This window comes from the organism of the source record quoted next, unplaced genomic scaffold (assembly GCF_019419815.1).
Source record: "Pyrus x bretschneideri cultivar Hongxiangsu unplaced genomic scaffold, Pyrus_bretschneideri_v1 Contig6, whole genome shotgun sequence".
In the NCBI taxonomy this organism is placed as follows: Eukaryota; Viridiplantae; Streptophyta; class Magnoliopsida; order Rosales; family Rosaceae; genus Pyrus; species Pyrus x bretschneideri.
In genome coordinates, this window is record NW_025999798.1 from 623,449 (window position 1) to 649,399 (window position 25,951).

General features: G+C 40.5%; 2 protein-coding genes and 1 pseudogene across 2 annotated transcripts; all 3 read right to left on the reverse strand.

Annotated features, from left to right (window-relative positions):
- Positions 1–2,461: 2,461 nt before the first annotated feature.
- Positions 2,462–3,757, reverse strand: LOC103929213 (protein MIZU-KUSSEI 1-like). Its single transcript, XM_009338371.3, has one exon. The coding sequence runs from the start codon at positions 3,476–3,478 to the stop codon at positions 2,681–2,683; it is 798 nt and encodes a 265-aa protein (XP_009336646.1). The 5' UTR covers positions 3,479–3,757; the 3' UTR covers positions 2,462–2,680.
- Positions 3,758–8,916: 5,159 nt separating this feature from the next.
- On the reverse strand, positions 8,917–9,516 carry LOC103929225 (annotated as a pseudogene).
- A 3,184-nt stretch (positions 9,517–12,700) lies between these two features.
- Positions 12,701–13,775, reverse strand: LOC103929214 (geranyl diphosphate phosphohydrolase-like). Its single transcript, XM_009338372.3, has 2 exons — positions 13,595–13,775; positions 12,701–13,341 (listed from the first exon to the last, which is right to left on the reverse strand). The coding sequence occupies exons 1-2, from the start codon at positions 13,749–13,751 to the stop codon at positions 13,046–13,048; spliced, it is 453 nt and encodes a 150-aa protein (XP_009336647.2). The 5' UTR covers positions 13,752–13,775; the 3' UTR covers positions 12,701–13,045.
- Positions 13,776–25,951: the final 12,176 nt, after the last annotated feature.

The window sequence follows — 25,951 nt, forward strand, 5'->3', positions numbered from 1 at the left end:
GCTTCCTTGCATTTGTGGGTTTGGGTTTGGTTTGAATTGTTTATTTTTAGGGTTTTGGTGATTGATTTTTGAATCTGGTTTCAGGATACGTAGATGGGGTTCTTGAGCTGGTGGGTTGGGTAGTGAAGGTTGCACGGGGAGGTGGAACTGGAAGGTGAGGTGTGCCGCATGAAGGCAGAGTGTGCAGGGAGCGGTGGGGAGCGATGAGTTGAGTGGCAGACTTGAAAGTTTAAAAATAATTGGAGGGCATAATAGGTAGGAAAAATGCATTCCCATTACCTCACTCTCCTGGAACTCAAATACCACATCCAGGGAGTTCAATTCCTCAAATTTGGGGAGTTGGAATCCCTCTTTCGTATGGGATCCACACTTTTGATTCATCTAAAATTAGTAAACAGTTCAATACTTCGTAATGGAATTCAACTTCATGTTTTAATTTCGATTACGGGTATGTAAACACGTTATTAGAGTTTGAGGAATTAGGGATTGGATGAATTGTGAATGGGAGAATCAAGTAGTGGATCGATGAAGGGTCTTGGGACGCCCGGTCAACTGCAGACGCACCTCGACCACATTTAGGTAAGTTTAATCCTTCTACTAGGCAGAGGTAGTTCCACCACTGCCCCCACCTCCCAAGCCGCCTAGGCGTGTTTTCTAAAACATTGTTTTGCACAAACAAATTTTAACGATCTTAATCTAACTGTACAAACACTAGTACATTCTATACAATGATGCGCATTTCATGGAAATCTCACCCTAAGCTGTCACCAGAGACTTTTATTTTGCTTCACAACTTTGGTGAAACTGATAAATAAAAGAGCTTTATTTAGGATGGGCCGCTGCTGCTGCAGAAGTATGAACTGAGTAGGCACGCTGCAGGGTGACAATAAAGCGAAAGACAGAGATGGCAGCTTTTTCAGCATCAGACAAACGAGGAGCAGTATCTTTTGAAAATAATTGAATTCCAACCAAACAGTCCCTGACCAAAATTAAGCTTTGCTGACGGGAATCCCAATGGATTTGTTTGCCCTGCCTGTAACCAACAACCCCTGAAAAATTACCTTCTTTTTTCTTTCAAATTTCCAACGAGATAGAGACAGAGAGATAGAGACACATAATGAGACTGGGACAGAGTTTGTTAACCTAATAGTACCTATATTAACCCATGCTTTTCTAATCAATTAAATAAAGGAGATTAATAGTTGGTCACTCTTCACATTGTCATTGAGTGTTGAATATAATTAACATGATCCGATGACTTAATTAATCAGTTGGTTTTATAATTAATTCCATAGCCCTGGGGCAGTAATTGCAGATAACATTGCTTGTTAGTCATGGGTAGTGATAACTTGTATCTTTACAAAGTGATTTTCTCACTTCCCGCTCTCTTTCATTTTTTTTCTTTCTAGCTGCATGGTTGAATAAACCGGAGTATTAATAGACTAATATAACTTGTACAAGGGAAAAGCGTATAGAGAGAAGCTGAGGACGTGAAAATAAGAGTGAAAATAAAATCACTACACTATCATTTTTTTCAGGATCCCATGATTTTCCTGGATTCATGATACGAACTGCAAAGTAAAACTCTCCTTTCAAATAATTACACAAAAGTTCCCATGATCATCTGATTTTCCCATCATGCACTATGAAAGAGGTCCAAAGAGAGCTGCAGCCTGCATAAACATCGCAAAGCGGCAAAGTCCCTTTCCTTTGTATCACTTTCTTAGTTTGAGAGAGACTACGGGCTGATTTGGTATTGCTGTGCTTTGAAAAAAAACTGTTTCTGCTGTGCTGTAAAATAAAGCAGCAGAGTGTTTGGTAAATTTTTTTGTCAAAGTGCTTTTGAAAAAAAAAAAAAAAGCAGTATTATAGTGTTTGATAAACTTTTATGTAAAACAGATGTGGAAAAAAAAAAAAAAAGTTTTTCAAAGCTAGGTTTTGCAGCTTTGTGTTTTTGGTTTTTTTTTTTCACCCAAAACTGTGAAAAAAAAGCTGAAGCTGAATGTTTATCAAACATAAAAAAAATCCCAGTTTTTTTTTTTTTAGTCATTTTTTTTTTCAGAATCACTTCAGTACCAAACTATGGCTACTTAGTGTGGTAGTGGTAATTAACTTGCAAAATTGAAAGGGTTGAAGTCTAAGTTTCCAACATTAACACAATCTGATGTCAAAGATTTTTAACACTCAAAATTATAGCAGACCTGAACTTAGTCAAATAAGTTAGTATGCTTCTAACTCCACATCGGAATTTGGATCTTGCTCTCGTAGTTTACATAAAGAATAAATTATAGCAATGATCTATTAAATTTAACCCAATCATAGTAATCGTCCCTTAATTAAAAATTCATGATTATTGGTCTCTTTATTTATCAAAACGTTCAACTATAGTTATTTTCGTCAACTCCGTTAGAACTTCCATCAAAATGAATTGGTTTTGGATTTTGAAGAATACAAAAAAGAATTCAAACTTGAAAGACCATGAGCTTCTTTCTCATAAGCAATAAAGCATAACACCTATACATAAAAACCCACAATCCGACATTCTCAATTAGCTACAAAATTTGAAAAAGAGAGAGAGAGAGAGAGAGAGATACATGGGAGAAAAACCCAACCTCCAAGTTTTCATAACTCAATCACAAAATGAAGCAGAATATGGATTAATCAAGCCTAATTAATTAAGCTAAACTCTAAGCAAATAAATGCTAAGCTCAGGACCCCCAGAGCCATCAGGGTTCATCATGTAAAATGCCTCAGAGTCCTTGGACCCCGCAACCCTCTCAAACTTAGCTCTCATGTACATGAGCTCCCCCTCCGCCCCAACGCCGTCGTCACTCGCCGGCAGAACTCCCGCCCCCATTGAAATCGCCTCCAGAGCTTTCAACACCTTCCACTCCTCACCGCCGCACTCCCGCTTCATAGCAAACCCGCATTTCTTCCCGTTGCAGTAAGTCCTCCACAGCGGCTCCTCCAGTAACTTCAAACCCTTCTTCTCCGCTTTCTTCTCCGTCTCCAGCGCTATCCGCACCAACCCAGATGCCATTTCTCGCACCAGAACGCTCGTCGGCGTCGCCAGCTCGATCAGGAAGGCGGGCGCCGACTTGGGTTCGTCTTGAAATGCCAGGTGGACGTGTCCACGCCGGTAACCGAACAGAGTGCCCATCACTCTGCGGCCGAGTACGGGGCGGTGAGAGCGGTGGCTCTTTCCAAACACCGTGAGAGCCGAGCGGAGCTTGGAGACCGACATTAAAGAGTGTTTCTTTGGTGGGATTACTGCAGTTTCTGCCGGGACGACTGGGATTCTGAGCTCCTCGTGATTTTCTTTCTCCGATGATTCTTCCGAGAAATGCAAGTGGCTGAAGTTTAAGATTTCCTGGTCGTCGTCCTCCTCGTCCTCGGATTTCTTTTTCCAGTGGAAGTACCTCCTGGAGAAAGAGAGTGATGAATCATGAAGGGTCTTTGCTGCCATGATTGTCCTCATCTGGGAAGTTTTGGAAGAGAGTGGTGAAACAGGGGAACACTAATAAATTTGGTTGGTTTGACTCAGAGGGAGTGATGGGAGAGAAGAGGAGAGTAAAAACGATGGAAGATTGTGATTGTGTTGTGTGTGATTTTATTGTTTGCTTGTAACACTATCTCTCATGATCTGTGGCTAACTTTAGAGAATCCTGACAAAAAGAAGGTGAGCAGTCCCCACCTAACTGTAACTAAAAGGGGAGAGAGAGAGAGAGAGAGAGAGAGAGAGAGAGAGAGAGAGGAATAGTTGAAGGGTGAATTTGGGGAGGGATGGAAATGGACAATTGGTGGGGAGATGATTGATATAATTTGATGGTAAAAGCAGAGTAGACAAAGCCTTGTGCTAACTCTTTGTCATGTGAAGGGTTCATTTTGCTTACTACTTGAGAATATGAGAGAGAGGAATAGGTGAAAAGTGAATTTGTAGAGGGATGGAAAGATGATTGATATAAATTTTTGCGCCCCCATATTTATTTTAGTTGAATTAATTTAAATTTTGATACTTTTGTCTGTCTATTACACAGATTTCAAAATTTAGACACATCTAACAATAATAAATAAGATTGTAAGCATGGGTGACCAAAAATAATTCCCTTATGGAAGGCAAGGGGTGGACAATTGATGGAAAAATGATTGATATAATTTGATGGTGGAAGCAGAGGAGACAATGCTCTAATTCTTTGTCATGGGAAATATGCATTTTCGCTCACCACTTGAGAATATGAGTGAGAGAGAGAGAGAGAGAGAGAGAGAGAGGAATAGGTGAAAAGTGAATTTGGAGAGGGTGGAAAGATGATTGAGATATAATTTGATGGTGGAAGCAGAGGAGACAATGCTTTGTGCTAATTCTTTGTCATGTGAAGAGTGTATTTTTGCTCACTACTTTCAAGTGGTGATAATACTACTACATTTATTACAGTTAGATTAGTTTAAATTTTGAAATTTTTTGTTTATCTACTACACAGATCTGGAAATTTAGACTTATCTAACAATGATAAATAGAATGATAAGCATTATCACCACTTGAGAGTGGTGAGCAAAAATATGTCCGTCATGTGAAGGTAAGGGATGTACAAAGAACACTGCTTGATTTCTTATATGTAAGGTCCTCCTCTTTTACGGAGGATTCATTTGGTGTGTGTATCCTTTCAGAACATTTCCCCGAATCGGAAACAACGGGGAAACCTAGATAAATCGGGGGGAAGCAGGGCCTGAGGTTCCCCTTAATCCAATCGCTTCCCGACAGTAAGCTAGTCCGTCTAATGAGCCTTTATTTGACAATCAAATTGCACAATTCACTAGGGCGGAGGAGTCATTACCTATTACATATAAATTTCAATCCATCACGTATATAAAGTAAATTGTTATATGAAAAAATGAAAAGGTTTCTACACATGTATTAAACTGTTAATTGTTTGAATTGCCTACATGCATGCATAAAATAAAGTGCATTTCGCGTATCATCTCATTAATTACCATTAAATTAAATCAAAATTCATCCAATAATAATAAATCAGATTAAAGAGCAAAAATTATTCCCATGAAATAAGGGGAGTGTGACTGTGTGGTATGGGGTAGACATGGAATGGAATGACTGACTATTGCATTGGAAACAGTTAAGGCCACACCACCGTACCGGCCATTTAGTCCCTTCATGCCCCTACTACAAGTAACAATGCACCAACACACGTACCCAGGAGCCACCATTAGCCCCCGTAATGTTTTGTGTCTTAATTTGTTATCTTCTGTTTTCCTTTGTTTTTTATGTTTGCATCTGAATATCTGTTAATTTCTCTCTCTGGTTCAATAGAGTGACCGGTCTGAGAGTTGCAGACATTGTTCACAAACAGTAGTTTTATGAGATTCAGAAGCTGTTGGATTCTGGCTATCTTTAAGTTTTGGATTATCTGTTACCTTGCAGTGATTCTCAAATTTGATGAAAAAGAAAAAGAGAGAGCAAAACTTTTTTTTTCAGTAGTTACCTTATATGTACTTTTTGTATACAAATCATATCTTTGTGTATAAATTCTTTGGATTTTTGCGATGTCAAACGTAATTATAGTTAATGATAAATAATTGTTTATGCGTAAGGAACAGTAAGATCATATTCCAGGCTTTGAGTCTTTTTTTTTTGAAAAAAGGGACCATCTAGTGGTTTCTTTAAGGTTGTTCACCTTTTTTTAGGTCAAGAAGACTTACATGAGTATTTTAATCTTCGTTTGGCCAGCATCGTATAGTTCATTAACGCCAAAAACTGAACCTATAACGTGACGTATGAAATACAGGTCTAAAAATCGTCTCCAACTATTAATATTGGTCAACCAGTGTCTACTGGTTCACACTAGAGCACTAGGCCTAATTATCCGATCATGATGGCGAATAACATTGAGCAGATAAACTTCTTTCTGCTAAATGATGTGCTAGATTGGCTACTTATCACCATCATTAACAACTACTTAATTAGGTTGAATAATTTTAATTGGCCAGATCCCTACGTAAGAGGCCAATCCTTAGAATTTTGTCACACACCGTGATCTGCGTATGCTCTACATGTGAAGTTGGACCATCTATTATTTTGGTCAAAAGTGGTTGAATTCTGGGCAGCTTTTCTAAAAGTCCGCCAATCCACATAGAAATGTTACAATAAGATTCCTAACTTGTAATATGGACCGACCAGATATAATCACGGATCAACTAACAAGGATCCGCACGAACAACTTGAAGTGAAAACAATAACAGATTTAGATATAACAACTTACAAACATAATATTTTTGTTACGAGCTAACATCATCATGCTATTAGCATAATCTATGCGCAAAATATGTTTAATAGTACAATATGGATGTCCTAACAATATGTGCTTATAAAGTATACACATGTTCTATTACATTGAGAAATATGACGCTAGAAAAACTCAAAATAGTAATCTAGTTAACCAACCAAAAACAAACTTCATCACAACCCACAATATAAGACTAAGGACTTGGTTAAATTGATAATTTGAAGATCAAAAGCACTTATGGAAAGAAGCACCTGTTATGTGCTCACTTATAAAGTCACTTTAAATGTTTTTGCTGGGGAAGCATATGAGAGATCTTCAAACAATTTTGTATGCGATTTTTAGAAAGCATATGCGAGGTTTTGGGGGAAACAAGAAACTCGCAATGTCAGAAGTTGTATTTGTTAGGTGAGTGAACAGCGGAGCTTGATAATGGACGAACGCTAGCTCACCGGTGTGCATTGCACATAAAGGGCAAACGACAACATAGCTGTAGAGCCTCCCTAAGATAATATATAGTCTCCTCCTTAACGGACAATCTAGAGGATCCAGGTCTACGTGCGGCAATGGCCTCCATGATGAGTCCTTACCTGATGTAAAAATATTCAACATGAACCTGTCATCATCCAGAACTTCGATAACCTTATACTCGTTCGTAAGAGGACTGAAACCACAATGATATGCAGAGCTTAATTGCCAGTGTACCGTGAAGTTCGATACGCTCTATTGCTAGGATTAAATATAAAACCCTGAACATAATTGACGCAGACCAAGCCGTTGATACTTTGCTGACTTGAGAAAGACGTAGTATGCGGAGTAATGTCGACGTAGTATGTGGAGTAAAGTCTGGAAGTTGGGTGACAGGTACTGAATCCGTACTTTGTTTGATTATTTCTGCGGAGGAGTACCACCCCTGCCAATAATTATGGAATAGGTGGTTTGTAGTATTATTGTTGTTGTGATAGTTCTGGTGAGCGTTCACAAAGGAAGGGTTGCGGATGAGGGAGAACCAAGACTTGCATACGCACTTAAAGCGCATCAGCGACTTCAGCCGGCAGCCTTGGGAGTATCTGATACCATATGATATCGCTTAAAAGCACTGGCTTGTCTACTTCCATGTACATATGTAGTTCTTACAAAAAGGCAATTAGGAGAAGAAGAGACGGAGGGAGCGCAGTCGGAAAAAAATTGACAAGCAGAAGAGAGGAATACAAAACGCATGCTGAACGGTGATTCATAGCGGTGCACTGCTGCTAGGGTTTGACCTAAATCCATATTAGTTTTGGATTTGACCTTTGATTTTGGGCGCTAGGGAAAGTAAAAAGGGTTTATTACTTGCCAATGAGGAGGACAGGAGTCCTCTAAATTCGAGTAGGATATGGAGATGGTGGGTTGGGCTACAAAAGGCCTAAGGCCCAGGACATACATACATACGTGTGTGTGTGTGTGTGTGAGGGAGAGAAAGGGAAACAAAACGGACACGGTCAATAAAAGAAAAAGGAAATAAAACAGCATACACGAGGAGTTGGTCAGAAAAAATAAAAAATAAGACCAAAAATGTTTTTTTCAAATGCCTTAAGATGTTTGTAAACACCACTTACTAAATTATGTGGTATTACCGTATTAAGATACGTGAGTATCACATAGCTAGAGCATTTTTTTATGCATTCAAGTTAAAATTTCTCTCGACAAGTCAAAATAGTTTGAAATCTTGTTTTGTATGAAAAAATCATGGACCAAAACTGGTCTTAAAACATAATATCTCTAACAGTTAAACTCACTGTATATTTGTTTGCAGGTGACAAATTCCATCAAGTCCTGAGGCCATTAGTTTTGCGTATGATTGCATCACTGCTTCATGCCATGCACGCCCGTGCGTTTTGGAAGAAGGCAAACCTAGCTAAATATGGGCGGGCACAATCGCAAATATTACGTTTGGTTAACCACATCTATTTTTATCCGAATCAAATTCTCTTTAAAATATATGTAAATACTTTCGAGAACAGGACTTGGTTGACTACGTACTGTTGCAATCCTTTGATATATATGTTAGGATTGAGGGACACATTTTGACATATATTTTGATACATGTTTTTGTATGGCTCATTCTGTAATGGATGTCAATGATTTAATCGTTTATCTTTTACGTCTTATCTCAAAGACCATGTCTACCAAAATATAGACATTTCAGATTTTTGTAGGGCTCATTTTGTAATGTATTTCAATGATTTAATCATTTATCTTTTACGTCTTACATCAAATACCATGTTTACAAAAATATAGACAGTTCAGATTTTTTTATAGCTCATTTTGTAATGTATTTCAATGATTTAATCGTTTATCTTTTACGTCTTACCTCAAAAACAATGTTTACAAAAATATAAACGGTTTAGATCGTTGAAATATATTATGAAATAGACCCTACAAAATTAATGTCAAATGTGCATCAAAAGTATGTACATAAATGTTGAACGTTCGTGTGTCATGTCATCATCTAATTCCAAACCTGCTAATTATTTTATCATTTACCATACTATTTTAAGAAACCAATATCAACAACACGTACAAATTCCAGCATTCTAAACATGAGAAAGCATTTTTATTGAGGTAATCGAATTCGTTCTCATGCATGAAAAGGATTAAATCCAGAATCCACCGCATTCTGGAAGGGGCGAAAGAGTGGTTTGGGGAGATTGTCCCACTCGTACCAATCCAAACCATCGCACATGTTTGGCTCGACATTCTCGGGCTCTTGATCGGGACTTGCCAACACTGCTCGCAGATAAATCCCTATGTAGTGGTACGGATTGCCTTTGTCTTCGAATATGTTGTTTGTGACATTCAGCAGTTATATCTTCTCAATGTCCAACCCAGTTTCTTCCGTCACTTCTCTTGCTGCACACTCCTCAAAGCTCTCGCCTACGCAAACACAAAAATACAAATATTTAAACGGGTATACACGCAATAGAGAGTCGGTCAGTAATTAACTTGTTAATTTTATGCGTTTAAATAACATAACTATTTACGGAAAAACTAAGATAAAGAAAATAAATACATATGCAATTATTGTGTGTTTTCCGAATTCGAGGTGGCCACCAGGGAGAGAAAAGGTGGAGTCGCCAAGATAGCAACGGCGGCGCCCCAACATCACCTTCTTCCCTTTCAACAAACACACCACCACTGCCACTTTCGGCACCGGACCCTGTATTGTTCCGTTAACCATGTTTTGATATCAAACTTAGTATGTGTTATAGTTTTGCGGTGGATGTGGCCTGACTGCCAACCCTTATATATAGATCGATGATGGAGTGCTCAGGCTCAAGCCACTCTCTCTGGCCAGCTAAGAAGTTGAATTTTGAAAATGGACTTTCTTGGTCAGAACACCGTTATCATTTGTATTATCATTTTCTATCTCAGCAATGACCTTTGAATCTTTGATCGTTTCAGTTTGTATTTAATTTGTGTATAAGATAACCCTTAAAAAAGGCGATGATATTTGCGTAGATCCATGCATTAACTGACGTAAGACAGATATATAGGTGTTCCATCTTCGAGTATTGTGCTTATCCGGAATAAAAATATACTTGCATGTATATATGAGAAATTTTAATAGAGTTGTCAACACATCATTAATATTATATTAGGTTCATTTTGGCGTAAGATGAGATTAAAATACATTACGTTTATATGTATAATGTCTTCAATGCAAAAGCCATTGCTCCTTATCAGGTGGTGCATGCTATTTCCTTCACATCGGCTTCCTTTTGGCAGGCTCTCGTATTCCTCGGTCACCTCCTGATTCATCTAGGCCAATTCCCCACTGGTGCCCCCTAAATTACCCTAATATCAAATTCTGAATGTTGAGGCGTTGGCGATGCTTCGGGGTTGTGAGTTGGCGGCGGAGTTGGGCTTGCATTGGGTTATGGCGGAATCAGACTCCATTGAGGTAATCTCTTCACTGCAAGGAGATATTTCTAATGGCAGGTGGGAAAATTTTCCAATCTTAGAAGGAATTTTAAGTCTGGAAAATTCTTTCCAGGGTTGTTGCTGGTCTTGGATACCAAGATTGGCCAACTAGACGGTAGACTGTTTGTCGTCAAGGAAGAACATGAAGATGTGCTATAAAACTTGGGTTAGACGGCGCCCATCTTCATTAATTCACATTCTCAACAAGGATGGTCTTCCATGCCCTCATTAATAGGTTTTTGCTGCGGGGGTGCTTTGGGGTGATGCTTGGTTCTTTGGCAGCGTCTTACGGTTCCTAACCCCGGCACTGCCCTCTCATGTTTATGTACGTTTGGCTTTCGCCCTGGTTATTTATGTTTCCAGTTCTTTAAAAAACCAAAAAAAAAAAACAAAAAAACAAAAAAAAACAAAAAAAACAAAAAAAGAAACAAAAAGTTGTATGCATTTAGGAAAAATACTAGTAACGTTGTCGGTGTGTCCTTTTCCAAGTTTTCTCCGGTCACAGCAAATAATTGGACGGCTACCGGTATGGTCTTAGACATCAATAGACATTTATGGTTGACGCTGAAGTGTAACAAAAAAGGACTGGTCCAGCGCCGATTGGAGTCTTATTGAAGACTCGAAGTGTTAGTTAGTACTATAGTCTAGTGATATTTCTTTTAATTTGTAAGTAAGAGGTTTTAGGTTCGATTCTTGCTAAGGGCGAATTTGGATCACATTATTGTTAGTTCAATGAGGCTAAGCTCACCCCCTCTCCTTTACTATAGATAATATCGTTCGTTAAAAAAAAAAATTGAAAACTCGAAGTATGAGATAATCCTCTCTTGCATGTTGTAATGCTTTAATGAGTCGAGATAGAAAACACATCATAAAATTGAGACAATGAATACTTGGCTGGAAACTAACTAGTTCCATCTGAGCTAGATCGGAGGCAGCGTTGAGAGGAAGCGAAAGATGTAATTGCATAGGACCTTAAAAAAATTTTGGTATCTTATATTTATATGTAATAATGTTATATATTAAAAAATTACTCTTCTTATAAGTGTAAATTTTTTTTTCTTCTAAGTATAGAAATTTGGAATTGCACAATTAGATATTATGAATGCCAATAACACATTAAAAACTGATTTTCTTTTCAATTTTATTATATAATAATGCTATATATTCAGGTGAAACTTTAAAGTTAGAGTTTTTCAAGCTTGTTTTTTTCTTATTTGGTTGCTTAAGATTAAACTACTTTTGATTATTTAATGAAGGTTATGTTTGCAACTCTTTTTACTTATTATTTAATGATAATTGTAAATTTACAATCAGTGAGTCATAAAGTTTGTTTTGAGTTAAGTTATTGATTTCTAGTGAGTCATAAAGTTTGTTTTGAGTTAAGTTATTGATTTCTAGTAACAAGATACTGCCCTACATTTTTTTTTTTTTTTTTGGAAAAACTATATTAAAAATTGGCCATTTTATAAATTTCGTACATGGCCTCCAAAATGTTAAAGACGGCCCTGATCACAGAAATGTAACTACACAATTTAACATTACAAACACGTCATGTTTTAAATTCATTATTAAAAAATTGATTTTCAAACATCATTTTCTTTGTTTTGCACAGTGTGTTCTCTGTCGACAACTACAAGGCTAATAACCTTAGCTATTGTTGTTGCACGATGGCTTTCATCGTCCTAAATAAAGTCAAAATTATTGGGGCATTAAATTTGGTTTGGCCACATTTTATCCAACCTCAACTTTCTCGAAGCCTTTACGATATTCAACTCTTTCGAAGGTGTTGAAAATTTCATATATGCTAGTTGCTCATCTCATAAATTCATAATAAGGACATATCACCCCTTGTACTTCCACACACATGCGCGCGGTCGAGCACACATAAGAATTTGTTTTCACATCAAATTAATTTGTTTTTTGGCATGATTTTTCAGTTCTTCGCGATATGAACGTGTATTGATCAGTTAAACCACCCAATAATTAAAGTTCAGACGTGAAAGTGTATTTTTAAGGGGTTACAGGTTAACTCTTGAAAATTTGTCAAAAAATTAGCCAGTATCAAGTTAGGGACAACTTGCATCCATCATATGGTGTACCATCTTATTCATTCTTTGTGATTAACATTTTTTTACAACGTAAATTTTATAATTAAAATAATGTATTTTCTTGATTATTATTTAAAAATCTTCTCTATGAAAATTCATTTGAACTCAAGGTCGTTTGGTCATCTATATGTATCAAATAAATGAATAATATTCACAAATGTGTTGCTTGATGCTAACATCGTCAATTTGTTTAGGTAACTCAACGATATCCGATTTGATTAAAATTTTATAGAAATAATCATTAAATAAGGATTAAGAAAATATGCTGTTTCGATTTTGGAATTTTTATGATTAACATACATTGGTTTCCAAGGGTCAAGACACCTTAAGAAGTGAATGCAAATATTTTTCTAAAATTAATGAAGATTGAGAAAATACATATATGGTTACGATCATGAAATTTGTCTCAATTTTTCCTAATCATCATCGGATTTTTCCAAAGCCCCATAGCCAATTACGATTTTCTTCTAAGTAAAAACATACCTTCGAGAATCCATCTATTCAAAAAACCAATAGCAACAAACTGTCCATATTATCATATACCAAAAGAAAAAAAACTACAACAGACAACACTAATTCGGAGCAGAACTCTCTAGCATCTTTATTTACGTAGATTGATTAATTGGTTCTTTTTTATTTTTTGTTAACATATTCAATATCCGCCCTGGACTAATTAGATCATGGACGGAAAGGATTAAATCCGGCCTGCACCGCCTTTTCCAAAGGCCAAAAGAGTGGCTCAGGGAGATTATCCCACTCATACCAATCCCAACCATCACACATGTTTGGCTCCATATTACGAGGTTCTTGATCTTCATCTGCTAACACTGCTCTGGTGACAATCGCCACGTAGTGGCACGGCCTCGCTTCCTCTCGGAACACATGGTTTGTGACCGTCAGCAATTCTATATTTTTAATGTCCAAGTCAGTTTCTTCCTTCAGCTCTCTTGCTGCACACTCCTCAAAGCTCTCACCTGCACAACAAAAATACAAATTGAATATCCCACATTGAAGCAATAGGTTTTGAAAAATAAACGAATTTTACATCCAACAATTGACAGAATAAAGTACAATATATAGTAACAGTTCATTTCTAATACTAATGAAATGTTTTTTTTGTTACAAAATTATCAAACTTCTCGTGTTGTGAAATTGGTAAGATGCAAATATTTGTGACACAATATCTGTATTAGTGTTGTGCAGGTTTTCAAATGAAAGAACGATTACCGAACTCGAGGTGACCACTGGGGAGGGAAAACTTGGAGTCACCAATGGAGGAACGACGGCGTCCTAAGAGCACCTTCTTCCCTTTCAACAGGCACACCACAACCACCACTCTCGGCGCCGCAATCCCTTTTTGCATGTTTTGTGTTTGCTCAACCATGCTTTTTGTGTCCTAGTTTGTACTGGATGTTGTAGCCTAACAGCCCCTCCTTCTATAAATAGTGGACTACTCAATGAGTCAGTCAATCCTGAAGATGAAAACTTGGTCCAAAACTTTCCAGAGGCAGATTGTCTGTCCTCCCATTACCATACTCTTTTCATCCTCTCCTATAGTGTGCGATTACGGTTAAACTACGTCAATATTTTATATTGATTTTTTATATAGAAGTAATAAGACAAAAAAATAATTAGAATATAAAAAATTAACGTAATTTAACCGTGATTACATAAATAGAAAGAGATGAAAAGAACATGATAACAGGAGGGGAGATAAATGTGCCTCCAAACTTAATGACTGATTATTGTAGTACCATGTTGTATACAACACTTGTTCCACGTGTGAACTGACTAAATGTGAATGCTAACCAATAGTTACGGACGGTTTCTAATTTTTCTTGGATAACTATTGGACAAGTGTCACAAGAATGAGCTGGTATCAAGTTAGGGACAACTTTGCATCCAACACATGGGCGTGTCATCTTACTCATCCTTTGCAACTAACATATTTTAATCATTTAAATCTCATAATCAAAATAATCTATTTTCTCGTTATCATTTAAAATTTTTCTTATAAAAATTCATTTGAATTCGGGGCCGTTTAGTCATCTATATGTATTAATAAATTGTTGATATTCATGAATATGTTACTTGATATCAACATCGTTGATTTGCTTCAATAACTCGATGATATTCGGTTTGATTGAAATTTTATAGAGATAATTATTAAATGCGGATAAAAAAAATACACTGTTTCAATTATGAAATTTCATTTATTTTCGGAAAATTTGCTTCAACTATAAGTGTCGCTTGACTATGAGCTTAATTTTTTTGATAAGGGGATGAATTTTGTGGGCGAAGCTATTCTATTTATGGTAGGCGAAGAAGAAGAAGATTGAGAAAATACACAATTCCGACAAGGGCGACCGCTGTGGCCCCAAAAACCGAAGGGCAATCAAAAAAATTTACGTTGCTTCATATATACAAGGTTTTGTTTTGTTTTAGATAAATAATAAACCTTCATCATTGTTATCAATTTATCTTATACTAGCCTTTTTGCATGCGTATTGACGCGTGCAAAAGGCTTTTTATTTATTACGGACGCTACGTGCCTCTAAAGTTTTTCTAAATGTGTTTGATAATGTATAAGCAAATATTGCGTTAACTTTTCTAAAGTTGTCATGACCAAATAATGATGATATGTTTTGATACATTTATCTAAAACAAAACATTAACAATATCTACATACAAAAACATAAAGCCTACTTGTAACGTGATGGTGTCATTACCAAATCTTGGTATCTTTAATCACGAATGCTAATTTTCAAATACAATGAATTTTATTCTACATTTTACCCACAACAGCATCTGATATACCATGAATTTTAATCTTACTTTTACCCACAACATCTTCCTTATCGTTTTTGTGTGTTCTCATCTTTTGCTTTTATTATCTTATCCCAGTAATATTAATCTTGGTGTTTCAACACGATTTGCGGCCATTAAAACGTATGTAAGGTGCATTTGAAGAGGGTGGTGTAGACATCGAAATTTCAGTAAAACAAATGTTCACCAATGCATTAAAGTTTTGACGTGTCAAGGCATACATGGCATACGCCACGTGTTGTACAAATTATACACGTGGCGTGTGACTCAACAAAATAGGGAGAAATACCCTTGAAGGATTAAACAAGTTTTTCTTCTCATTTTGGGCAATGACAAGGCAAGTACATTTCAATCCATTGAGGATCAAAACAAGTTTTTCTTCTCATGTTGGGCAATGACAAGGCAAGCATACTTCAATCCATTACGGATCAAAGCAAATTTTTCTCATTTGGGCAATGACAAAGCATACACATTTCAAGTTTAAAATGGTGTTAAGTGGGAAATTAAGCCATAAGTTACACCACTTCAAGTTTAAAATGGTATTAAGTGGGAAACTAGGCCATAAGTTACACCACTTCAAGTTTAAAATGGTATTAAGTGGGAAATTAGGCCATAAATTACACCACTTCAAGTTTTAAATGGTATTAAGTGGGAAATTAGGCAATAAGTTACACCACTTCAATTTCAATATTGCATTAAGTGGGAAAATTAGGCAATGGTGCTTGGAAAAGAAAAAAATATTTTGTGGTGGTGATTCATTCTCAAAGCCTATAAATAGGCTTCTCCATCAAGGTATCAAGCATCAACCAATTCACAAATACATTTCTCCACACACCAAAACCTTGAAGCCTTAGAGTTCTAAAGCTCTCAAGAAAATCCCGAAGGATCAAGAAAGCACTCTTTGTTCTTCATCAAATCCTCCTTCAAGATCAAGCCCCAACGGCCCTTGAAGAACTTCCACCAACTCAAGATCAAGCCCCGACGGCCCTTGAAGAAAGTGTTCATCCGTTCATCCCAAGATCAAGCCCCAACGGCCCTTGAAGAACTTCCACCAACTCAAGATCAAGCCTCGACGGCCCTTGAAGAAAGTGTTCATCCGTTCATCCTAAGCTCAAGCCCCAACGGCACTTTGGATCAACAACCTCAACAAATTCACACATCCAACCATTCTTCAAGATTAAGCCCAAAAGCCCTTGAAGATCCACTCATCCATCAACCTTCAAGATCAAGCCCAAAAGCCCTTGAAGAAATCCACACAACCATTATTCAAGATCAAGCCCCGACGGCCCTTGAAGAAAGTGTTCATCCGTTCATCAACTGTTCATCCTTAGATCAAGCCCCGATGGCCCTTTGGATCAACCACTCATCCACAAACCTACACCCTACGAAGATAGAATCAGAGGACCAAATTTGAGAGAGATCGTAACCCCAAAATCATCAAACAAAATATTATTTTGTACACGTATTCTTGTTTCTTGTTTCAAGGAACTTTCGTGTTCACAAATTTGGCACGCCCAGTGGGACCTCTCTACCTCTCATCTCTATCCTCAAATCATCGAAAAAAAAAACGCAAATGGCATCAAGAAAGGATCAAGCTGTTCCTGCAATCAAAGCAAAGAACAAGAACATCATCGCCGCAAGTGGTGGTATTTCGGGCATCACAACCCGAAGTAAAGCAAGAGCTCTTTTTGCCGCGGCTTCCGCCCCTGCATTAACTCTGTCAAAGGAACAAGAGCACCTGAGGTACGAGCCTGTGATCACCCTAGCCTCGCTAAGGGCATCAAGGGGAGAAAGCCCGAGGAAATACTCAGAGTCCCTACTCTCCGACGCTGATTCGAGCGGCAGTACAACCATGCAAGTCATGACCACTGGAGCAACTTCAATCGAGGAGCAGCTAGCTCAGATGAATGAAGCAATCGCAAAGCTCACACGGACTGTGGAAGAGAAGGACTTGCAGATTGCCGCACTTGTCAGCCAACTAGATGCGCTGCCCGACGTGAAAGTCGACCCAGATGTTGGCCTATTAAAGAAAGAAGACGACGAAGAAGATGAGCCACCAGCGGAGAAAGTTGAAGAGAAGCCGAAGCTAGACCAAGCAACGGTATTCATGGGATCTCTCTCTATCCAGCAGCTCCAGGAGTTGATCGCAAACACTATCAAGACACAGTACGAAGGAAGCTCACATGACTCCGTACTGTACTCAAAGCCTTACTCCAAGAAGATTGATGCTTTGAAAATGCCAAGGGGTTATCAGCCCCCAAAGTTCATGCAGTTCGATGGAAAAGGCAACCCGAAGCAACATGTCGCCCATTTCATTGAAACTTGCAACAATGCTGGGACAGAGGGAGACTACCTCGTCAAACAGTTCGTGCGTTCGCTGAAAAGTAACGCTTTTGACTGGTACACTGACCTCGAACCTGAGTCTATCAACAGTTGGGACCAGCTAGAAAGGGAATTTCTCAACCGTTTCTACAGCACTCGTCGTACTGTAAGCATGCTAGAGCTGACCAGTACGAAACAGTGGAGAGATGAACCTGTCGTCGACTACATAAATAGATGGCGCTCCTTAAGTCTGGATTGCAAAGATCGGCTTTCTGAAACCTCTGCCATTGAGATGTGCGTTCAAGGCATGCACTGGGGGTTACATTACATCCTCCAAGGCATAAAACCAAGAACATTCGAAGAGCTAGCAACTCGCTCCCACGACATGGAGCTGAGTATCGCTAATCACGGGAAAAAGGAGCCGATTACTAACTTCAATAAGGATAAAGTATTCGCCCCAAATATAGACAAGACTGGGAAGAAACCCGCTAAGGAAGCTTTCACCGTCAACACTACCCCCGTCAAGACCTCCTCAGCACCCATCAAGACCTCCTCAGCGCCCATCAAGATCTCCTCCAAGAAGAAAGGGAAGGAGATAAAGACAAGTGAGCCTTCTCGCACCCAAGACAGATACAAGAGCACTTTGAGAGAGTTGGAACAGAAAACGTACCCTTTTCCTGACTCTGACATGGCTGCCATGTTAGATGACTTGCTGGAAAAAAAGGTGATTGAGCTACCCGAATGCAAGCGTCCTGAAGAAATGAATCGCACAAACGATCCTAGGTACTGCAAGTACCATCGTATCGTGAGCCATCCTGTTGGCAAGTGCTTCGTTCTTAAAGAACTCATCATGAAGCTAGCACAACAAGGGCAAATTGAGCTCGACCTTGAAGACACGGCCGCAACGCATACCACTACAATTGCGTTTGGATCGTTTAATCCTGTGCCTCTCCAAACGACACCTGACCGTTCCCGTGAATGTTCAAGTTGCACGGCACCTCCTACACAACCATCACTGGAGAGAAGCGACCAAGATGCACATGCTGATGATGAAGAAGGATGGATATTGGTAACCTACAAAAAGATAAGGAAACCAAGACCACGAGTCATACAGCCAAAGGTGGAACAAAGAAGAAATCACCACGGCCGCAACAATGCGAAGCCTAAAAGAAGCATAAAGCATGATAAGACAACATATGCTGGGGAACCTATGGAGCAGGAGCCACGCATTCCCGTTTCCTTGTGTGAATACTTCCCGAATGACTTTTTCCAACAGTGCACTACTGTGGCCTGTCACATGGTTGAAGTAGAAATAGAAAAGCCCTCAAAAGGCAAAGCTATCGCCACTGAGGTAGAAAAGACCCTCACACCCGAAGAAGGTCTACCAACACACTTTAGCATCGAGGAAGCGCTGCCATTGCCAAAAAAGATACGAAGAGCACTAGCAGCAGTCCTGGCAGGTCCCGACGACCACGAAGTGCGAGAAAGTAACGACGAAGGCTCGAAGCTTCAGCCACATGAATGTGCCACATGTTGTGCCACCCATGACACAATTAACTTCACTGACGAAGACCTACTGCTGGGATCAAAGCCTCACAACCGTCCTCTCTTCGTCTCAGGGTACGTAAGGGAATACAAAGTCAACCGCATGCTTGTGGATGGTGGGTCGGCCATAAACATCATGCCGAAATCAACAATGACCATAATCGGCATCAAGGTGAATGAGCTATCCCTGAGCCGTCTGCTGATCCAGGGTTTTAACCAAGGAGGACAAAGGGCGATGGGCACGATCCGAGTAGAGATGACCATTGGTGAGCTCAAATCAAGCACGATATTCCACGTGATTGATGCAAGAACTTCCTACAGCTTGCTCTTAGGAAGACCTTGGATCCACGCAAATGGGGTAGTGCCGTCCACCCTTCACCAATGCCTAAAATTTTACCGAGAAGAAGTGAAGGTGATCCAAGGTGACACTAAGCCATTCACCGAAGCCGAATCACACTTTGCAGACGCCAAGTTCTACATGGACGAAGACATGGTACCCGAAGCTCTTCCGGAAGAGATCAAATCCACGGGCAAAGCAGCACCTAAAAAGCAGGAGTGGCAAGCCATGCCTAAAAAGCAAAAAGAGCAGGCTGTGCCATCTTCAAGCAAAGATGATGACGAGTTTGCTAAACCTGCAACAACCAAAGGGAGTAGGATGCCGTCAGAAGGACCAAACGCACCCATATTCCGGTATATCCCGATGTCAAGAAGAAAGAATGGTCAATCTCCATTCGAAACTGGAACAAGAAAAGTCGACACACAGTGGCACACGGATAATGTGAAGTTGCTCAAGACGAATGCAGTTTTGCCTCTGACACAGTTAGGGGGTACTAAGGCCGCAAGACTACCACAAGGCTTCATAAAAGCTCTACCAAAGAAGGTGGAATCAAGCTTTCTTCCAACCAAGAGGACTGAGGAAGGATTCGACCCAAACGCCTACAAACTCATGTCAAAGGCCGGGTACAACTTCGCTTCTTCTGAGGCGGCTGGAAAGAAGGTTTCAAACACTGTCAATGACAAAGAACGTAACCTCACCAAAACTCAAAAGAAGTTGAAGGAGCATGGTTACGGAGTTGACAACAACAAAGCCGGACTTGGCTTCACACCAAATGCACCCGTGAAGATTTCAAGCAAAGTGAAGAAAGCGCTCAACACATCAGCGTGAGCATTGAACAAGACCAAAAAGAGCCTAAACCCGCCCCTCGGACGTCGGTCTTCGATAGGATGAGCCATTCAAGCTCCAGAATTTCAGTGCTTAATCGCATTGGTAATCAAGGCCGAACCTCTGTCTTCAAGAGGCTTAGCGCGCCAACATCCCAAAGCTCTGTTTTTAAAAGGTTGTTAAAGCCTAAGAAACAAAGCAACACAACCATCTATCCTCTGCGACGATCAGCTTCGGAAAGATTTGAAAATAATGAGAAGCCTTTTGGGAAGAGGAAGACAACACTAAAGGAAGAAAGGTTCAATGGGTTAGCAGAAAAAGGCGACGTTCGAAGCCTGATTCCTTCAAGGATGAAGCGCCAAGCAATCCTAGAGGTCGACACAAAAGGACCACTGAAGGTAAGGAGGCGCATCATCATCCACACTGGCAAATCTTCATGCCAACAAACCCAAGAGAACGGCACTGAAGATGAAATCCCTAAGAAAGATGTCACTTCTGGCTCTTTCGACTCAAAGTCTTCACCTCGACTGTTGGGGGCATGCTCCAAGTCAAGTGAAATTGAAGGATGGACTCATGTCACTCCGAAGAAACTGCACGAGAAACATATGTCTTCTCCACAAGTGCACCAATCGGAAAGGGGGCAAAGCAGCTACTGTCAACCTTCAAAGCTACATGAAAATGTTGAGGATGATGAAATTACAACACAAAGATCGCTCATGCGGGATCTTTTCTTCCTCGAAGACGTCTTCAATTACTCGATCAAGGCTCCTTGCTATGAAGATTGTGAGGAAAGCAGTTCGAAGATCGCTTCGACGAAATTGGACAAGCAGCAACCATCTTGTCCACAAGTTTACCAGTCGAAAATAGGGCAAAACAGCTCTTGTCAACCTCCAGAACAATGTGAAAGTGCTGGAGATAATGAAATTTCGACACAAAGATCGTCCATCCCCATCACAATGTGCGACCTCTTCCCAGAAGACTTCTTCAATTACTCGGTCAAGGCTCCTTCCTATGAAGATTGCAAGGAACGCCTCTCCCAGAACACCAGACAATCTTTATGCCAACAAGCCCGAGAAGACAGCACTGAAGAGGAGATCCAAGATGTTTTCCACATCACGGTTCAAGAAGGTGAAGAAGACGAAATCCCCGAGGAAGATGTCACTGCTGCACCACCACAGCTCGAAGATGGGGGGCAAGCCACGGTCGATGATCTCAAGGAACTCAACTTAGGTACAGGCAAGGAACCAAAACCTATCTTCGTAAGTGCATTATTAAGTACAGATGAGATAGAGGAGTATTATCAGCTGTTGTTAGAGTACAAAGACGTCTTTGCCTGGACCTACAAAGAAATGCCCGGCCTGGACCCTATCATCGCTGTTCATCATCTTGCGGTCAGGCCTGGAACACGACCGATAAAGCAAACTCAAAGACGCTATCGATCTGAGCTTATCCCACAAATCGAGGTCGAGATCGACAAGCTAATCGAAGCAGGCTTTATTCGAGAAGTGCAATACCCCAAATGGATCTCCAACATCGTCATTGTCCTCAAGAAATCAGGACAAATACGTGTTTGCGTAGACTTCCGGGACCTCAACGATGCTTGCCCAAAGGACGACTTCCCCTTGCCAATCATTGAAATCATGGTGGATGCAACCACTGGCCATGAGGCATTATCATTCATGGATGGCTCTTCTGGGTACAATCAAATTCGCATGGCCCTCGAAGACGAGGAACTAACAGCCTTTCGTACTCCAAAAGGTATCTACTGCTACAAGGTGATGCCCTTTGGTCTAAAGAACGCTGGAGCTACGTATCAACGTGCAATGCAGAAAATCTTCAATGACATGCTACACAAAAACGTAGAATGTTACGTAGATGATGTGGTGGTTAAGACGAAGAAAAGATCAGACCACTTGAAGGATCTGCGAATAGTGTTCGAAAGGTTGCGAAAATACAACCTCAAGATGAACCCGTTAAAATGTGCGGTTGGCGTCACCTCTGGAAAATTCCTCGGCTTCATCGTCAAGCACCGTGGTATTGAAGTTGACCAATCAAAGATCAAGGCCATTCAAAGCATGCCCGAGCCAAGAAACCTGCACGAGCTGAAAAGTCTACAAGGACGGCTAGCCTTCATCAGACGCTTCATCTCCAACCTTGCAGGGCGTTGTCAACCGTTTAGTCACCTTATGAAGAAAGATGTTCCATTCGTATGGGACAAAGCATGCCATAATGCTTTTGAAAGCATAAAGAAATATTTGTCAAGTCCACCTGTCCTGGGGGCACCTGTGCCCGGGAAACCACTCATATTGTATATTGCTGCTCAGGAAAGTTCAATCGGAGCACTCTTGGCGCAAAAGAATGAATCCCAAAAAGAAGGAGCACTTTACTACCTCAGTCGAACTCTCACCGGCGCTGAGTTGAACTATTCCCCAATAGAAAAGATGTGCCTCGCTTTGGTGTTTGCCATTCAGAAACTCAGACATTACATGCATGCTTACACCATCCACTTGGTTGCTAAAGCCGACCCTGTCAAATACGTTATGACTAAGCCAGTCTTGACAGGGCGACTAGCTAAATGGGCTTTGCTTCTTAATCAATATGAGATCATCTACGTCCCAGCTAAAGCCGTCAAGGGACAAGCGCTAGCAGACTTCCTTGCCGATCATCCAATCCCGGCTGATTGGAAAATCTCAGACGACTTGCCTGACGAGGAGGTGTTCTACATCGACATCTTCCCAACATGGACGATGTTCTTCGACGGATCCGCACGAGCAGACGGAGCGGGGGCAGGAGTAGTATTCATGTCACCACAAAGGCAAATACTACCTTACTCATTCCAACTGAATGAGCTATGCTCCAACAATGTTGCTGAGTACCAAGCATTGATCATCGGGCTCCAAATGGCGATCAACATGGAAATCACAGCTCTTGAGGTATATGGCGATTCCAAGCTCATAATCAATCAACTCTTAACTGAATATGAGGTGAGGAAAGATGATCTCGTCCCATACTTCCGGCTAGCGACCCAACTGCTACAAAAGTTCGAAGCTGTGACACTGGAACATGTGCCAAGAAAGGAAAATCAAATGGCAGACGCTCTCGCCAATCTAGCCTCGATTATGACACTAGGAAAAGATGAAGTTGCAGACGTGCCAGTTTGCCAAAGATGGGTGATTCCGCTCGTTAATGAAATGTCACTAGATGATACAAATGTCATCTCAGTACTTCCAGTTGATGCTGAAGAGTGGAGACAGCCGCTGATCGACTACTTAGAGCACGGAAAGCTTCCTGATGATCTCAGACACCGTTCCGAAATACGTCGACGAGCACCTCGCTTCCTTTACTACAAAGGAACACTCTATCGACGCTCTTTTGAAGGAGTGCTCCTGAGATGCCTAGGTGAGGAAGAAGTTAATCTAGCCATGGAAGAAGCACATTCAGGTGTGTGTGGGGCACATCAGTCTGGACCAAAGCTACATTTCCGGCTTAAAAGAATGGGTTACTACTGGCCGAGCATGGTGAAGGACTGCCTGGAACACGCCAAAAGGTGCCAAGCCTGCCAATTCCACGCCAACTTCATACATCAACCGCCTGAACCATTACACCCTACAGTTGCTTCATGGCCGTTCGACGCATGGGGATTGGACGTTGTAGGACCAATTACGCCAAAGTCATCTGCAGGGGAAGCTTACATCCTAGCTGCAACAGATTACTTCTCCAAGTGGGCTGAAGCCATCCCTTTAAGGGAAGTAAAAAAGGAAACTGTTGTTCGTTTCATCAAGGAGCATATCATCCACCGATATGGGGTGCCTCGCTACATTATCACTGACAACGGAAAACAGTTCTCCAACCGACTCGTGGACGAGCTTTGCGACAAATACAAGTTCAAGCAGCACAAGTCTTCCATGTATCATGCTCCGGCCAACGGCCTCGCGGAAGCATTCAACAAGACGCTGTGCAACCTCCTGAAAAAGGTAATCGGCCGAACAAAGAGAGATTGGCATGAAAGAATAAGTGAAGCACTTTGGGCATATAGGACTACACATAGGACTCCTACCCAAGCTACACCTTATTCTCTCGTATATGGCGTAGAAGCTGTTCTACCGCTCGAAAGTCAAATTCCCTCACTAAGGATGGCTATACAAGAAGGCTTGACTGATGAAGAAAATGCAAAGTTGCGCCTTCAGGAGTTGGAAGCGCTGGACGAGAGAAGGCTCGAAGCTCAACAACACTTGGAATGCTACCAAGCAAGGTTATCCAAGGCATTCAACAAGAAAGTCCGCCCAAGGTCTTTCCAAGCCGGAGATCTCGTGCTGGCATTGCGTAGGCCTATCATTACAACTCATAAGACAAAAAGCAAGTTCACATCAAAGTGGGATGGACCCTACGTAATACAAGAGATCTACACCAATGGCGCCTACTTAATCATGGCAGAAGACGGGTTGAAGATCGGCCCCATCAACGGCAGATTTTTGAAGCGCTACTACCCCTAAAGCAAACGGCACCAAATGCTCCTGGCCCGCAAGAGCATAAACTGTGTACGGCAAAATCATCAAAAAAAAAAAAAAACCATCACTCATTTGAACTACGTCATGACTTGATCCCTCCTAACCAAGGGTACGTAGGCAACTTGAAACTTCAAAACTTCAAGTACAGTCACATCATCAAAATAAAAAGTAAAAAAAAAAGGAAAAAAAAAAACACATCTTGGTGATGTATATGTTTTATCTGTATTTAGCACAATACACTGAATAAAATAAAGCATTTACATTGATCTCCGAGAAATTACAAGTGTGTACAAAAAAAAAAAAAAAAAAAGAAAAAAAAAAAAGATGAAGCTTTCACAAAGGATGTGTACGTGAAGCCCCACTACATGGCAACACTCTGGGAGCAGGAGGCATCGGAGCAGAAGTCATCGGAGCAAGAGGCATTGAAGATAGAGCATTCGAGGCCTCAATACTTGGCGAAACGCTGGATGACCCAGGAAAAAGGTGCCTCTGGAAGAAAGACGCAAGCCTTTGACGGTCACTTTGCATTCGACCTTGAGATTCTTGCATCTCATCAAGCTTCCTCTTCATGCCCGACGAATAGTTATTTGCAAGCACATGCAAACTTCTATTCTCGTACTTAAGCTGTTTAATCTCCTGCTTAAGATCTTCCACCTCTGCCATCAATGATTCCACTTGACGAGACCGAGCAAGCAGGCGTTGGCCCATGTTGGACACAGAGCTCGCACACTGAACACTGAGAGCGAGGGACTCTTGAACGGCCAAATCATCGGACCGTCCTGAAAGCAGCCTACTATCTGTTGGTGTGAGGAGGTTCCTAGCAACTATTGTAGCTGTTATTGCATTCTGCATCACTGAGTCTTCACCTGTAAGAGGACCGTTAGAAGATAAGAAAGACGGGCACCATACATTACCTTGACGCGGCGCAATCGAATCACTGCTGAGACTCAATTCTAAGCTAAGGTTCGATGGGTTAGCCATTTTTCCAAAGGTGTTAAAAGAGATGGGTGGATGAAGTTAAAACTCAAAAGGCCGGAGATGATTTTCAGGAATGAGCAACCTTCAAAGTGTGCATGTTAGAGGTGATCAATACCTCTATAAAGAGGAAGAGGCGTTGGTTCAGAAATCGAAGGGCCGCTTATTCAAAAGTGAAGAGACATCGCTCTGCAAATCTCAAAAGCTGGGTTTTCTGGCGTAAGTTGGGGACGCTTTCTCAGCTTT